The 18,273-nt window shown below is 30.3% G+C and overlaps 1 protein-coding gene across 3 annotated transcripts; it reads right to left on the bottom strand.

Annotated features, from left to right (window-relative positions):
* Positions 1–207: 207 nt before the first annotated feature.
* Mf (myofilin) lies at positions 208–12,936 on the bottom strand. 3 transcript variants are annotated; one of them, XM_035883796.2, is made up of 8 exons: positions 12,777–12,936; positions 8,735–8,871; positions 8,481–8,643; positions 8,060–8,148; positions 2,681–2,824; positions 2,338–2,589; positions 1,788–1,904; positions 208–546 (listed from the first exon to the last, which is right to left on the bottom strand). In XM_035883796.2, exons 2-7 carry the CDS (start codon positions 8,832–8,834, stop codon positions 1,831–1,833), a joined length of 822 nt encoding a protein of 273 aa, XP_035739689.1. In that variant the 5' UTR covers positions 8,835–8,871; positions 12,777–12,936; the 3' UTR covers positions 208–546; positions 1,788–1,830. The 3 variants fall into 3 exon arrangements, with proteins under 3 accessions (XP_035739689.1, XP_035739690.1, XP_035739691.1); XM_035883797.2 differs by lacking the exon at positions 12,777–12,936 and adding an exon at positions 12,340–12,530; XM_035883798.2 differs by lacking the exon at positions 1,788–1,904.
* Positions 12,937–18,273: the final 5,337 nt, after the last annotated feature.

Below are 18,273 nucleotides of genomic sequence, written 5' to 3'. Positions count from 1 at the left end.
TCTCTCTGTAACATTTTATTCACCTAATTTTATAAAGGGTCATTTTTAATTTAGACGTATGTTTAGACAAAATTTTTTTTCTGCTTGAATTTTTCCAATAAGTTTCTGGCAGTGTTTATTGTTATTTTATTCTCGGACAGCACGAACGTGGAATACAATGTATGTATGTAAATCGCGTTTCGAGAGAATATTAATAAATAAATAAAATTCTCATGCTTTCAAGTTTTAATCATATTTTTGTTTGTTTTGTTTTCACTGGCTAAGAAGAGAGATATACAGAATCTTCTGTTATTTTATTTTATTTTTTTTTTCTTTTTCTTTTTTAGGATACCAGAGACGTAAGCGTACTTCCTTTTTCCTTCTTGATATTGTTGTTGTTATTTTTGTTTTTTTGTTTTTTTGTTTTTTCCTTTAATTTTCATAATCTTTTCACTTTCACTTTGCATACGTCACTTTCTTTCTTCGATCGTCGAGAGATTCGATTCACGCGTTCCATGCGGGGGCGACATATATGTTGTACGTAGAGAGTTTATCAGTAGACGTGAGCTAAAAGAAAAGAGTATGCACATATAATAAATATTATTAGAAATAGAAATGATTAAAAGTAAAAGAAAATAAAGTAAAAGAAAATAAAATATACATATATAAGAAAAACAATAAATATATAGAAACAAAAGACACAAGAGGGTGAGACAATGTTGAGATCGCGATACGTAGAAATTCGCGATGATTGGTGAAGGTTGTTTGTTGACCCTTCTCCCTTTTCTTATTTTTCTTTTTTATTGTATCTTTTTTCTTAAGAAATCACACTTGTATTTAGTTTTTAGAAATAGAATGTCATAAAGGAATGTTATTTTAATTCTTCTTTTAATCCTTAAAAATTTTCTGGATGCATTAATGAACATCAATGAAGTTACTTTTATATATTTTTGTTTGCTTTCGTGTGTGTGTGCGTGTGTGTGTGTATATATATATATATATATATATGCGAAATATTATAGATTAACTGTATTATAAAAATATTAGATAAAATATTTGAGAATTGTCGCAAAATATTAGGTGATAAATAAGATTAATCAAATAATAAAAAAAACGTAATTAAAATTTTTTAGATCTTATCAATTTTTAAAATCAAAAATAAATATGTATTTATATCGTACCGAAATTTCACTTTTATGACAAAATGAACATAATTATTTTTAAAAATAACTTTTAAGGATTAAAAAAAAGAACTCAAATTACATTAATTTCCTGTAGGCAATTTACAACCATGTTTAGTCCGAATTAAATGAAAGAAAATTAGTTGGATATAGTCGAATGAAAATTTATGTTTGAAAAAATATATGAGGAAAATAAAACAAAAATATGACCTCTTAATGTATCTGTTAGGAGTAATAATAACATAAAAAACAATCAGACTCTTACGAACACTTCCATATTGTTGATATTATTTCACGAACATAAATATAATGATCGAATGAAAATACTCTGTTAACTTATTAATCGATATATCTCGATTATTAATCGACATGAGTGATCAGAGCAGTTTGATATGTGTATTTTAATTATTATTATATGTATTTTAGTTAGCAAGTTTAGATTTGTATAACTATTATTTTATCGTCATCATCGTCATTATAATTAATGATTTCCTGTTTGTCTTTTTTTATTTTTTTTTTTTTTGAAAGTAATAATTTCAGTTTAATTAAAACACGCACGGACAAAACTTGGGAATAAAATGGTAATAGATTAAAACACTTTGTGGTCATTTTCGTTTGATCGCTCACATTTGTTTTGTTTTGTTTTTCTTTTCTTTTTTCTTATTTGTTCTTAATGTTTATTGTACCACGGGCTGGTAAAGTGATATACTGGAACTGGCTGCGAATAATAGTAGTATAATGCTCCTGAAATGACAGATATATTGTTTGGTTGTAGAATATAAATCCTTCAAAAGTGATTAACACACCAATCTAATTTCTTTTAATATCTTGCCACACGAAGCAGGGGTATATATACTTACGAAAAAAAAAAAAACTTTACACGAATATTATAAAAAACCATCATTTTTTCTTAGAATGATTATATTCGATGTGTGTCAAAAATGATGTCAACATCGATGATGCGATTCGTCGAATACAAAATATGCAACACTTATAATTATGATCAAAAATAAATATAGAAAAGAGTCTTCTATTAAAATGCAGGTGTATTAGATAAAGAAAATAGAAAAAGATAGAAAAAGATAGAAAAAGATAGAAAAAGAATGAAAGAAAGGAAGAAAAAGAAAAAAAAAAATGTGTAAAGTTGGCGATGAAAATATATAAAATATAAACATACCAAGTGGTCTGATAGGATGTCGGCTCCATAAGAAGCTACGTTTAATTGGACTAAGATAGCTGTCCCTCAGGTAAAACGGAGTACTGTATTGAGCATAGCTTGGAATATAAGGAGCAAAGCTAGGATACCACCAAGGATCTCTCGTGAAGGCACTGATCGGAGCTGTTGGAGATGGTTCGAGCAAATCGAAAAGAGGTTTCCTGCGAAGTAATGATGAGTAGGTCGGGAAGATATCGTCGGTTAACAAGTTACCTGAAAAAAAATAAAAGCATACGTAGGTATAATAAATAATACTTTGTAGTAATTTAATTTGATCGTTATGAAAAATTATGTTATATATTACCATGAATATCAAAGAGTTTCTTCGTGGTGAGAGGTGGACTTATGTGTCGAGCAAGCAATGGCGACCTGCTCGGGTAAAGTCTGTCGATGTCAGCCAAACGATTCAGATGATCAGTCCAAGCCTTGTCGGCATCAAATGGTTTCGCTGTGTATTGAGATTTTTATATTTGTGTATGTGAATATCAAATGCAATTATTATTTCGTGTTAACAGCTGGACAATCTTAATTCATATTATTTATAGTCATGTTACTTCAGGGACAAGTTTATCCAGGTGTTAAAACACGATCGATCGATTTGTCTGATGACAAACAATTTGAAATTTTTTTATAAAATTATCCAAACTGTGAATTATAATATTCTTTTTTTTTTTTCTTTTTTTTTCTTCAATCTTCGAATTGCTTGTCTTTATTTGATCTATTAAGTAGGTCTATTTCGATGAAAAGGAGTATATATCGGATATATATACATTATTGAATTATTTTGAACTCCTTTCGATTATACGCAAAAATATCTAATTCGTTAATCTTTCATTTTCTGAATTAGATATTTTTCCTGATATTTTAATAGACCTACATTGAGAACTATATAATTCGAATTAACATTCCTAGTAAGAAAACACCAATTCTCACATAGCAACACTAAAAACTACTGACGCCAAAATTGTAGAAAAGAATTTTTATGCTTCTTTCGTTTTAACGATGAAGAAAAGTCATTAGTGTGACTTTGTTTTATTAAATATTAACATTTATATTTGATGCTTTATTTTCACTTATTACGTATTATAATATTAGATCTATCGAAAAGTTTTGTCCCATTTTCAAAGAGAGAGAGAGAGAGAGAGAATATAAGTATTACTTTTAAGTGTAAAACATTTATTATTATTTTTTTATTATTCAAAATTATCTTTACATAAATAAAAAAATACGGGGACAGAAGTTTTCAATAAATTTAATAAGTTTAACACTATCGAATAAGCGTTTCGGCGCTTCTTTTTCACTCCAACGATATATTTCGTATATCTTTTTTTCTTTTTTTTTTTTTTTTATACATATACCGATCTTTTGAAAATATATTTTTTAATGCATTTTTATTATTTATTTATTTATGCATTTCCAAAATCGTTTCTCTCACGATCGGTAAAAAGTTACGAACGATGAAGCATCGTAGGCTTTTGCGTGCAATTTAACATGCCGATGCGCTTAATCAAGTTAATTATATAAAGCTGTGATTCTAACAATTTGCAAAAAGGTGTTCTACAATAGTTAAAAAGAAAAATCATGCAGCAACAAATTTTTTGGCACCTTCTCGCGACCTAACTTGAAATTTATTAGAAACTTATCAATAAGTAATGTAAAGATTTTTTAATTATATATTCTGATTTTAATTTTATTTCAAATTTGAATAGAGATATTCGAATTTATCGAATCTAATAGAAATTTTTTAATAAATAAATGATAAATTATAGAAATTTTCCGTAAAAAGAAAATATTGAGAAATATCAAAATTTCTCACAAAAAAGAATCTTAAAAAAATTCGATATGTATTATTTATTATTTAGTCCAATAGTATATAAAGGTTAATAGTGTGTTGTATAAACGTGCTTAGTTAAATTTTGACGTAGCGTTAGAAAAAAATCTTATAAGCCGTGCCTATAAACTAGCTTTTTATAATTCTGATCAATGATTTGATCAGAGTAAAAAGTGTGAGCGTTTCTCGCTAAAAATACGTCACGTAAGGTGAAAAAAGCATACTAACCTGGTGGAAAAAAGCTGCTTCAAAAAAACGTCGTCCTCTGATTGAGAGGTGACGAGAAAAAAGCGGTGATGGTCACGTATCCAAAAAAATAACGTTTTTTCAAAAATCATTCGCTACGTTGCGTTCGTGAAAAAAAAGATTATCGAATTTAAATCTCAAATTTTGGGTGAGTGAGTTGCGTCGAACGAAATGTTTATATATTTTTTTTCCTTTTTAAAAAAATAATTGCATCATTTTTTGTATTTTACGTGTACGTTTTTAAAGTATGTGTCTAAGCGTTATTATAATAAAATCAGTAATCTGTATCTATTTCGTTAGGCTTTCTTTTTTTATTTTATAGCACGTTACTATAAAATAATCAAATGTAGTAAGACATGAGCAATCTTTTGTAAGCTTTTATAGAATCTAAATCTCAATTTTGTAATAATTTATAAATAATAATTATAATATTATTGCTCATGACTGCTTAGAATGTTTGAAAATGAATTATAATTCATGTAAGTGTTAATGTGAGGTGTTTAAGTGTATGAAAATATTTTTTTTATCTATCTTATCGATTATGATTGTCGCCGATAGCAGTAGTTAATTATTTTGCAACAATTTTTTTTATGAGGAGATATAACAAAAATAAAAAATAGGAGATCATACTAGGTATTTTTGGATTATATATATAAATGGGGCATCGAGAGAATAGGTAAAATGGAAAGAAAGTACATGCCGTTTCCTGAAAAAGACAGAAATTTTTGCTTCCAATTGATCAATGAATTAATTAAGTTCGTTAATTTGCCGTTTGTTAGTAAACATAACCGTTTTATACGCGTGCATGTATTATTATTATCGTTACCGATTAGAGCAAAGTATTAAATGAGAATATGCAATTGACGTTTTCATTTTTTCTTTTTCCTTTTTTTCTAAACGCGTTTTGAATTTTCTCTCGTCGTACAATTCAATCTAAAAATTAATAAAAATAGAATACAAATATAATAAGAATACAAAAGGAAAAACTATTAACCCTCTATAATAGTACTATTTCTATTAAGAATTCATTATTGATTTATATCAAAAAATTAATATAAATTATATTCAGTACTTATAGGAAAGATAGAAAAGTGATTTTACCAATAAAGTATGTGCACAATTATCGACTGTTTTTTGTATTTTTTTTTACTATCTCAATTCTCGATAAAGTAAAAAATTGATTTTATCGATAAAAAATTTCTACGCTTATCGACGTCATTTAGTTTGTCTGTATTACCAGAAGGTAATTCTATTCATACTAAATATATATAATTAATATAAATAATATATATAGTAAGTATAATTTATATTATTTTTTTTTAAACTATTTTTATACCATATAAAAATTATATTTAATATATTATATATAAGAGAGTTATATATTATATAATAATTAGTTTTTAAAATATAAACATAAAAAGAATTTATAGAGGGTTAAAAAACAAATATAGTCAATCACTAATAAAAGAAAGAATCGGACGAGAAGCAAACGATTATAATAATATTCTCAGCTGAAATTTCCAGCTTTTTCAAGTATGGCTTTTCTATTGATTGTTCATTTATTAAATTAAATAAATATCTCCGCAGATCGTGTAAATCTCTTCTTTTTTGTTGGATTCGCGACTATCGCATTCCCTTCGCTCGAAAAATCATTCGTTTCCGAGCTTCGATTTGATTTTGGCTCTTTTTTTTTCATTTCCGTGCGTCCATCGTCCATCTGTTTTTCTTCATTTCTATTTTCTTTTTTTTTTCTTTTCTTTTTTTCTTTTTATTTGTATCTTCCTCTCGTACTAATCGTTTATACATCCTAGAGAGATTACGACGCACGTCATAAGACATTTAAGCGAAGACTTCCACCTCGGCTGCAATAGTTAACAATTTACTTTGAATATACATAAATATACAAAAAATATATATCTCGAAAAATTCTCTCCCAAAGAAAACTTTTCTATTTTTCTAATCAATCAATTAATCAATTAATTAATTATCGGTAAGTTATTCTCGATGAATAGAACATAGAAACATTACGTAGAGCATTGCCTAAATATGGTACAGAAGACAATAAAAAACGAACAAAAAATAATAAATAAATAAATACATTAACAAATCATAACGTGGTGGTTAATTGTTCGCGAGTGTATTTCTATTATAATGACGATGGCATTGTGCTCGATAAATAATCGCTATTTCTGCCCTTCTCTCCCATTTTCGAGAGATTTGCTGACGCCTAAGATCACTCAAATCGTTGATGCAATTCAGTAAGTGCCACTTGTTTGGTCTAGATCCTGGAAAGAAAGTAAAATCAGAGAGAATGCTTTCTTTTCTGTAATTTATTCTTTCTCTTACTCTTTCTATTTCTCTCATTCTCTCTCTCTCTCTCTCTCTCTCTCTTTAAATATATATAAGCATATATCTATCTCTCTATCTTTTTCTCTATCTTACTTTTTAGCGATAGCACAATACACAGATGGATGATGTTCTGATGGAAGATGATCTACTGACATATGATTTTGTTGAATTTTCTTTCACTTTTCTTGTGACAGTCCCTTTTTTATTTCTCAATCTTGATCCTCATGCATCATATCTTCGGTGGGATGACGAAGGGACACGAATCGTCGCGATGACAAACGAGACTCATACTTTAAACAATTGATATATGTATGTACTTTTTACAAAGTGTATACACATAAAGGACGACGATCTTATGTCGTGTACACTCATGCATATGCAACACTCTAAACACATACATATGTAACACATATATGGTACGAGATTTATATATTATTTTTATATACTTAGGTACAAATAAGATAATTAGTGAATTATACGTATGGTATACGAGATATGTGATGGTAAAAGACGATTATTAATAAATATGCGGTTTTTTTTTTACAGTTAATTTCTTTTCCACGTGGAAATACGAAGTATTAACAAAAGACATAAATGTAGTTGCTCTTTTTTGTTCGTATTGAGTTTGTTTTTTGTGTTTTTTTTTTCTTTTTGGTTTTAATTTTTATTTTTTTATTTTTTTATTTTTTTTAATACGTTGAAATGTCGAAGCATTGTTGATACGTCGAGAGAGATGGGTTGACTTATGCATGCGATGATGATTCATCTATCTTTTCGAGATTTCTCTAAATCTTATCGATACTTTTGGCTTCTAATTGAATGATTCTTTAATTATTATGGAAGAATGTATAACATAGAAAGCCAAAAGTAATCGAGAATTCGCGATTACATTTCTTTGTGATCATTCTTATATATTATATAATCTGTCGAATAATCGTTTCAAAACGAATCTTCGCAGTTGATTTATCTATCGCGTTTCCTTTTTTTTTTTATCGTTGGTTATTCTCTTCTTTCGAGTTCATCATTTATACGTAATATAAATGATTATGTGTATATATACAACATAAGAGAAATATATATATATATACATATATATATATATATATGTGTGTATATATATATATATATATATATATATATATATATATATATATATATATATATGTATATATCATTTCATTTCGCGCTTCGAATTCTTTTCGACGTCGTTCATTCTCTTTTTTTGGACTTTTTTTCTCAGAATTCTTTAGTACGTACCAGGGGTGAAGCGTTCTACAGGTTTGTACTGATGAGGGTAGATTTGCCTTGGCGTGTAACCGTAGATCTCACGGTGAACGGGCATATACCTTAACAGAAATATGTCGACCCACATCGCTTTTTTTTTCTTTTCCTTTTTCCGCGAAAATTTTTGAGAAAATTTATAAAACATTTGTGATTTTTTTTTTTCCCTCTATATGTATTATTTCGATGAAACAAAGTGAGAAATGATTTTATCGATAAAGTATATACATAGTTACCGACATTTTTTACATTCTTTTTATTTTATCGATTCCCGATAAAGTAGAAAATCGATTTTATCAACAAAGTATGTACACACTTATAGACGTTACCTACATTCTTTTTACTCAATCAATATGGTAAAACTGAAATGTTTTTATTAACATTATATAATACATACCTGTATCCAGGGGTGTTGATACGATCAGCCGCATGAATAGGATTTTCAAAAATCGATTTTCCAAATGGCCAAGTGGGTGAGGTGGTATGCAACTCGGGATAATCGGTGCGGAAAATACTGCGTGGTCTGTGGGTATGTTCCGGAGCTCTGATATCGTCGGTACCTATATAATATAAGACAAAAGAAAATCAAATATTTGGATTAGTATGCGAAAGAAGAAAAAATTAGATTAGCTAATAGACTTTTCTTTTTACCTTTCAGAGCCCGAACGTAACTTTGCCAGAATTTCGCTTTTCTCGTGATTGGCTCGTTGCGCCCGATCATGTCGAGATTGCTCCTGAATCGCGCATCCATTTTGCCGCTTTATTCGGTCGCTAACCACGCTCGTTCGCTAATATGAACAAAAAAGTATGAAGTTTGAATTTAATTTAAGAATGTATAATTATTTATGTCATTATATTCGCGGAATTTTTTTAAATAATCATGTAAATTGTTTTTCTACCAATAGAAATGATATCAAAATGGATGAAAAAAAAAAAAGAGAAAAACTTAGGAATGCCTGCGAGGTGGCCGAATTTTTTAATACCCTACGTAACCTCCATAATTTTCCTATTTAAACTCTCTCTCTCTTTCTCTCTTTCTTTCTCTCTCTCTCTCCCTCTCTCTCTATGTATATATATATATATTGCATAAGCATAAGCTAAATTTAAATCCGCCTTCACTAGTCCGAAGCATATGTTTCTTTAACCTTGCCACGCTAAAGATGTCTTCCCTTTCTCTAGACATTATAGGTGCGGGTGATATAGTAATCCGATCGACACGTTCTTTCGTTTATTAAATTGAAACTCTGCCTCTTTTCTCTTATTTATTTCTGTCACGAGTTAAATTGAAACTAATGTAATGCATGTTGGGGATTTTCCGAAGAAAATAAAGAAAATTTTCTTAAAAAACTTATCAAGACAGATCAAAGCGCAAACTTGTATTAAATAAAATATCAAAAGAGACAATTTTGATAAATCATTGTTCACTTTAATTAGTTATATTAATAGAAAAAAATAAAATAAACAAAAAATATTTATTTGCATTTGCTTCGATAAATCAAAATTTATTAGTTTGCTTTTTTTATAAGTCTCGTTCCGATTGGCAGTCGCGTTCTTTCGATTGGCCAATCAAAGCAAGCGACACAAACAGTAGCATCGTCTTTTCTTTTTGTTGACGCAACGTTCCTCTCTTGCTAATTTTAGCGAGACTAGCTTCATACTCGGCCTCGATCGTTTGCACGCTTTCAACTATATGCGCGTATTTTAAGGTGGGAAAAAGTATTATAGACGATGACGAGGAAAGTAAAATTTAGCCTTTCAAAATTCGATCTTATTAGATATCTTTGATTTCACTTATAACCGTATCATTTCCTGCAACTTTCACATTATATTTCTTTTTTTGCATTTTTCCATAGCGCTTACTAGTTAACTATTAATTCTAATTCTTTAATTTGTATTCATATATATATATATATATGTGTGTATGTGTGTTTATGTGTGCACGTGTGTTTATTATTTAGTAATTAAAAAAAAAATAATTAGTGACTTTATCGATAATAATTATCGATAACGTTTTCTACTTTTCCTACATTATAATGTTGTCGTTTTAAATAGTTATAGGATAATCTCACAGGTGGCACTACCTGGTAAAGTTCTAACAGGCAGTCGGATTTTTTTGAAAGATGTTGAATAGGATAGACAATTAAAAAGATATAACCTAATAATAAATTGAATATCAATCTAATCCAACAAAGAAGGTGAAGGTAAACGTTTCTAACCCTTCGCTAATCCTTTATACATATGAAGGAATTGTTGTTTTTTTCTTCATATTATCGATAAACTTCTCTATCTCTCTCTTTCTTTCTCCCATGTCACATTATACTAAATTCTTTTATAGAGATAAAATAAAAGTGTGAAACGATCTTTAGTAATCCAATGGCGAAAAGCTCGCGCCTACGAACAACGAGTTGTGACGCAAGAGTCCTGGATTCATTCGTCGTAGTCGTTATATTTAGTCTGCCCGGGCCCCAGTCCGTTTTTAGTTGAAAACAGGTGGAAGTAAGAATCCGGGGAGGAGTAAGTAGTATACTCGACGTATCTTCGACTGACTTTGACCGATTTTCACGAATTCTTATTGGCTAATTTCAATAATAATAAGAGACTTGTTTAAATATTTCATCGATAATCATCTGTATTGTTATAATTTTATTCTAATTATTTTAGAATTCATGAACTTTTTTTTCAAAATAATATTTAAGAAATCATCAAGATATTCAATTAAGTTAAAGTCATTGAAATTCAAAATGGCTCCTTTAAACATGCCGGAAAGAAGATAAATATATACCAAGTGTTCTATTAGAAAGAATTTAAGTAGAAAAACATTAATCCACAAAATATTTGTATAGATTCATCATCCTATTTGGCGATATTCTACGAAAATAAAGATGTAATTTAGATGACTTCTAAAAATATACCTAAAGCGAATCATCTAGGGCATAGCTTCTAGAAAACTGAAATATCTTTTGATATATCTTACTTTTTAGTATTAAAGTACCGAAAATATGAAAATATTGCGTTCCCGTTTGATGCGTCATTGCGTCATTTACGGAAGGAACGTGATACGTTTGAAAGAATCGCATAATCTAAAGTTTTGGCATCTCTCGTACGAAGTCGTAAGCACGTGCCTAATCCAACGATTGTCAGGCTGAATCGACACACCTTACTTGTACATACTAGCTTACCAAAGTTCTTGGCCCAAAATGTTTGGCTAGGAAGACTCTAGCCAACTTGCATAACATTTGACAAAGTCTCGACGATTATGCGAAGTATGTTACATGCCTAACGTTTCAGGAATTTTATGAATGAATCTAATCGACAGAAGAGATTAGCTTCTCTTATAATAATTTAATTTTTTCTCTTGCGTAGATCGAGTTCACATGGGATAATTAAATAATTAAATTGATTGATAATATAATTAAAAATGATTTTACATTTTGGTAGAAGAAACACAGAAGGGGCTATAAAAGACGCCTTGGATTTGGCGTCACTCAGTCCGCCTAAATTCTATTCTTATCCGACGTTATAAATACGCAGTCTTGCATTATGTAAGAAGTTAAACAAAGCCTTGCCAATTATTATAAACAATCTATTAGAAGAAGTAGTAGAAGAAAAAGTATCATAACTATAATCGATTATATACGATCTTTATCGGATACAAGTGTATCTTTATGTGACGTAAGTGATACATTTTCATTTCAGGATGACTATTCATCTTTTGCGAACCTGATCAGGTTAATTTACAATCTAGGTATAAATGGAAATCGTTTCCGGTATTGGACTATTGGAATTTGTAAACATTCGGAGAGTGAAACACGATGCTTTCGACGTTTTGTTTATCATCGAATGACGTCCATAGACTGGCCACTAATAGCCAATGATTTATATATTGAAGTATTTTATTAGATATATTATTAGAGTTATGCTTAGTCAATGTCTTTCCAACAATTAGGTGTTACAAATTCGAGGCTACTGTGCTCTAAAACTTTATAAACACATTGTATATACATATTATACACAAAATTCAATATAATTTTGATTTGCTTCTAAAAACACCTAATCATTAAAAATATTACACATACGTGATTAGAGCGTATTAGGATTAATTATCTGTTAGCATTTATTTCAAGCTTCATGATACACACATTTATAAAAATAATTAAACAATAATATGACATGAAAAAAACGAAAGACGATGGATCAACGGCTGAGAGGTGATAGTGTTATGAATATGGAGGATTAGTGGAAGTATGATTTCCTACTAAAATCTTTGCAGAATAAAAGTAGGGCCAGGCAAACGGTCAAGTACAGCTCCCGTTAAAATTGTCCTTGGTTTAATATCTCGATGGGAAATATGTTCTCTCTCTCTCCTCAGTTGGCTTCTTCAGCATTTCTTCAACTCCAAGTAAGCCTTCAGTGAAATGAGTACACTCGCGGTGATGCTAATTTCGTTTTTTATATTTTCTTTTGTTTTTTTTGCAATTCGTTTTTCTCTTTTTTTTAATTCACCCTTTTCGATATAAAAGGGGTATATCCCTATTATTATTAATTATTATTATTATTTTGATTAACTCGAATGGAACTCGCAATTGTTGTTCGAAAACGCCAAAACTTTTTTCTTTTTTTTCTTTTTTAATTTTTTCTTTTTTTTTTTTTTTATTTTAATTTTCACGGATGATCGATGAAAAAAAGCTTTTACCTAAGTAGTTCGGATGACCGTTCGGTTCGGGGATCGGACCTTAGACTGGACGGCTGCCGCCAAAAATGTAGACTAGTATACCGAACGTCGGTACAGTGGCGCCGACCTGTCGGCAAGCTTTCGCGATCCTCCGCGCGACATTTATGGCACATCCCCCGCCAACGTTTCCTGATTGGTCGATCTTACCACGAGATTCGAAGTATTCGCCTTCCATTTACATACTGAGCTGTACTCTCTCCTCCCCTTCTTAGGGTATTTTGCCGATTACTTCCTTCCTTCTTTCCTTCTTTCATCTTCATCTTCTATTTTCTATGTTTTACCTTTCGAATTGACTCATAAATTCCTAATGAATATTTCACAGTCTTTTTTGGTTCTTAATATGAGTTTCATTGAAGCTTTTATTTAAAATTGATTCATAGATTTCTAACAGATATAGTTAAGTTATGCTGAGCTTTTAATACTTATTTCATTGAAGCTTTTTTATTTTATTTGAAGTTAGCTCATAGATATTTATTAGATATTTAAATTGTGTTGAGCTTTTTTAATATGAATTTAATCAAAGTTTTTTTTTTTTTATTTCATGATACGATGGTTATCTGTGACGTCATAATTTTGCCATCTGCATTTAGGAAAAGCAGCAAAATGTTAGATATGTTTCTTCCTACTCTCGTAGAAGTCTATTTTCGTTGACCCGTATGCTTGTGGTTCGTGAAAACTAGCGAGTTAGTCCTGTTAGAGTAATGTCTCTGTCTCTTTATAAAACCGACTATGCACTTTGATGGTGCGTTTTGAAGAATTATTTAAGATTGCCAGGAAACGAAAAATGATGACAGAAACGTTGAATTATATTTTGATCGAAGACATGGCTCATCTCGCACGAACACACATAGACACAGGTTTATTTCGTATTTTTATATCAAGCGAATCATCAATCTTACTTGTTTGCTATACTACCTATAAATGTCTAGTAAAAATAGCACGACGAGTCGAGACGATTATTCGATCGGTGAATTTAAATTGTGATTCGATAGTTATTATATAGATCTATTTATGTGAAAGAACACTCGTGATGATCGATGAATTTGTTTGATACAGAATTGAAGATTTGTGTTTAAGGCATTGGGAAATTTCAATCGTAAAATTTACAAATAGACTATTTTTTATTTTAAACTTATCGTAAACTTTCTATGCAAATAGATTTATTTAGAAGTAAGATTTTTGATTTTATATGAATTTGTTTGGTTTACAGTTCAAGTTTAAAATTCTGACTCTTAGGAGTAAATAAATTTATTTATCAGGAGATTCTTGATCTTATATATGAACTTTTAGTTTAGATATTGAGAACTTTGAATCGTCTAAAATTGATAGTTTTCCTACTATGTCCATTTCAATCGTGACTTATAATTAATACAAATAAATCTATTTATTAGATAGATTCTTGATCTTATATGAAATTGTTTAAAACATTATTGAATTTATTCAGTAATTTCAAGTATGTAAAGTTTAATCTTTCTTTAACCTCCATTCTTTTTATTTGTTGTAAAAGAATCGATCTGAATAAATAAATAAAAAAATAAGACAAAAAAGAGGACGGAAGAAAGGTGATCTTTTTCAATTTGGCACTTTTGATCAGTCGACCTCTTAGGACGCTATAAGTATGTATGTACCGGGTGTTCTAAATGCGAGGCTATTTTAGCAGTGTCTTGTGTATACCGGTCAGACCTGGTAATACAGATATACAGAGAGACGCGTCGCATTTATTTTCAATTCGGCCACGGCCAGAGAGAGAGAGAGAGAAAGAGAGAGAGAGAGAGAGAGAGAGAGAGAGAGAGAGAGAGAAGAGAAAGAGAGAACAGTACGGATACGATGACGATCGGCACCCATCAACGAGCCTTTGCCATGACACACGTTTAGAGTATGCACGACCGTGTCGTTTTAATGCTCGCGAGAGGTCGAGACCTTTAAGCCCTCGTGAGAATGATCGAGACACAGGTGGTAATGCTCGAGGATTGCTAACAATAAGATTAACTACATGTCCACTCCTTTTATTTGACTGATAACAAAAACAGGGAGAGATTACTATATATGTACATGTATATATAATTCGGAAGACGTGGCTGGTTATTATAAAATTAAAGTAAGAATAAAATATTAGTTATATTTAATATATCAGATGTATGTGAATCCTACTAATTTGACTAGTAAAGTAGCATATCGTTAATATAATTTATTGATATTGTGAGTATAATACTGTACTTTACATGTATAACAATAATCGAGATAAAGCGATCGAACAAGTCTACAATTCGTGTTCCTGAAATTTGGCTAAGTGACCTGCACGAATTAGACTCTGCCATAAACGTATTACAACATTCTATATCTTCTTAGCACTTGACCCAATTTCTGGATTCACGTTTCTCAGGCTGATTTCAAATTTAGAAATCCACGTTCCCTGTTGCAATGTGAACCATTGAAACTATGTGCTCGTATCATAAATAATGAAACTGTTATACAAATTAATCTTTATATATATATATATTATATATTATTATTATATATATTATATTATATATATATAATATATATAATAAATGTAAGTTTTTTCAGGAAGGTAAAAATCAATATATGGAGCTCGAGTTTTACGTCGTAAAGTCCGTCGGTGAACGTTGATCCCAGAGTAAATTGAAACTTATGAGTTTTCCAGCCCTCCGAAGTCTCCTTCGGGTTCCTCTTCTTATACTTTCGTCCGCCATTCTTCTTTGCCGTTAAGGAGATCACGTCTCCTTGGTAACTGATACGCCTTATTAGCTGTTCTTTCCTCACTTCTTCCTAAGTCTCAGGAGGATCATGCGTCTTTTGTTATCTTTAGTCAATGTCTCTTTCATTTTTCTTTCTTTCTTTCTCTTATTTCTATCTTTCTATCTTTCTCTTATTTCTATCTTTCTATCTTTCTCTTCTGATTTTATACAATTTATATATTTCTTTTTTTTTTTTTTTTTTTTTTTTTTTAGATATGGGAATCACAATACAGATCGATCTGTATGTATACTCCACAAATATGGTACATAGTGTATTCAAATAGATATTGGAAAATATCAAAGCTATTGAAAGACATTTAAGCGATTTGGGTGGGCTACCGTTTGGGGCGTAGCTTTCATTCATAGAAAAATTTCGTGACCACAAACCATTCTAGCGTTTAGTCCGCTATCCCATTACCCCATGACCAACTACAATAGCTACCGAATGAACGACGGATACAAATATTTTGCTGAAATGTGATTTCACGCACTGACACCTTAACCGTTTCTATAGAAATAATTTTGGCTTTTAAAGGCTAACAAGTTCGGTTGATATTTAGTAAAACAGGAAAGTAATATAACGGTAATAAGGATCATCATCAATTGGAACGTTTTCCTAACTATGAAAAAATTAGAATAGAAAGAATAATGTCGAAAGTTTTTTGTGTAAACTTGTGAAAAGGTATACACTCTTAGATTCTTTTGTTAGATGACATCTGCTCATTGACAATAGTAATAGGCGTGAAATTCAGAAAATTTGTTAGAACGAGCCAAAGAAACGCTGACAAATTCTAATTTATGGGATCCCAAGAACAACCAGGTGGTCTGGAACAATTTCAAGAAGCTTCTTTATTCGAAACAGTGTATGTATTTTGAAAAAGATGAGATGAAACTATTAAATTGTCTTGAACACTTCCTGAATGCTCGTCCATTCGTAAATGAGCATTTATATATGTATAGAAAAAGTTGAGAAAATAATTAGATAGTTTAGTATAATTTCAAAAAGCTTCTTTACTCAAAAATGTATATGTATTTGGAAAAAGTTCCAAAAACAATTGGATTGGTTTGAACATTTTGAAAAAGTCTTTTCATTTTAAAAATGAATATTTGGTTGAAATAATTGGATTGTCATACTGACTCATCGTAATCGATTGATGGTAACATTCGCTTTTAAATGGCCAGTTGATCGTCCATTGTCCCATTTTGATTTCGTCTTGGCCACGTATCGTTTTTATCGAGCGTTTAATTAAAGCTCATCAATCTTTATTAGGCAGGCTGCCTTCATATCGACAGCATTGATTTCATGACGTTAGCTTGGAACCCTCGGAGAAAAGCGAACTCGTGTTCTATGGAGCCATGAATACGTTTATGGAGCATCGAAGGGTGCACCCTGTTAAGGATTTCATCATGAATCGAGCTAAGACAACGTTTATATACAGAAAGTTATTTTATCAATAATATGTTTATTAGAAACATTAGGATAGAAAATGTTGAAATATGCAACTAGAAATATTATTTAACAATTTTCTTAATTTTTCTAATTTTCCTCTAGATAGAGGTTAATCATGAAGGATATATTTATAGGATTTAGTATTAGTATGAACCTTCCTTAAACCTTTCTAACTAACACCACACCTTTCTGACCATTATTTCAAGTGACTTAGTACAATTTCGATGACCGTAGAAACCTTACAAGTTATTATGAGTGAAATTTCATCTCATGTAAATTTACTTCAATATTGTTAAAAAATTTGACAATTTGATCCTTAATGATACTGATCTTTTTACTATTTATATAATTTATCAGTATCATAAATTACTTTTTATATTTAATTTTATATTATAATAAGACCGTATAATTATATTCGTTTATTTTTGACATCGTTAATCTTTCAAGGTTAAATTGACGAGAACCTAAATTCTTAATAAAATTAAATGAACTTACCGAAATATTCATAGGTAGAAGTTAGGAGGATTAAATAGTTTCCTCGTATGTAGAAGAGACCAGATTGAGAAATAAATTGCGTAAAAGCTCGTTTGCAGTGTCTTGTAGATCGTCTTTCACATGGTAATGACGATCGTCCAACATTAGACCGCCGACTCTAATATCGACTAACGTAATCCTGGCTTAGGCCTTAGAACCCTCCCATCTCTCTCTTTCTCTCATACCCGTTTGCTTTAGCTCATGGTACTAGTGTGGAGCAAAGGGTCTCGCCTATATGACAAGTATATTACGCCATGCGTTTATATCAATTAGCCTCTGACGTTTCGGGGGTGTGCTCACTCGTGAGACCGATTCTAAAAGGGCCCTTTGCTCGTTTCTACCAAGGGTAAACGAATATTCCCTTTTATTTTCTTGGCCTAGACCTTTACAACGAACTCACCAAATTGTCCCTTAAATGTGACGAAACAGAGGAACGTATAGAAGAATATTAAGACAATCCTGAGATCAGTATAAAGTCCAAATTGATTTCAAATTCCTTTTTATCTTATCTTTTATTCTTTGCTTTATCCAAGTTGAGGACAAATTTGATGAATGCTATTGAAGAAAAATTCACTAAAAATTAGGAGAGAGAGAGAAGAACCAGGAAACACGCCTTTTTTTATATAAGAGAAAGAGAGAGAGAGAGAGAGAGAGAGAGAGAGAGAGAAAGAGAGAGATCCTTTTTGCTAACGTTTTTTCCTTCTTTCAGTAAGCC

The sequence above is a fragment of the Vespa mandarinia genome, chromosome 19 (assembly GCF_050613455.1).
Source record: "Vespa mandarinia isolate Hongniang chromosome 19, ASM5061345v1, whole genome shotgun sequence".
Lineage (NCBI taxonomy): Eukaryota > Metazoa > Arthropoda > Insecta > Hymenoptera > Vespidae > Vespa > Vespa mandarinia.
This window is presented reverse-complemented; position numbering and strand designations above follow the sequence as displayed.

What these genes read in the sequence shown, in the direction of transcription:
- Mf (XM_035883796.2), bottom strand. Translation starts at nt 8,834, where the DNA reads ATGGATGCGCGATTCAGGAGCAATCTCGACATGATCGGGCGCAACGAG. An exon ending in TGTAGAACGCTTCACCCCTG is followed by an intron (nt 2,825 to 8,059) that starts GTACGTACTAAA and finishes CTCAATACACAG; the next exon opens with CGAAACCATTTGATGCCGAC. An exon ending in ACATCCTATCAGACCACTTG is followed by an intron (nt 1,905 to 2,337) that starts GTATGTTTATAT and finishes CTGTCATTTCAG; the next exon opens with GAGCATTATACTACTATTAT.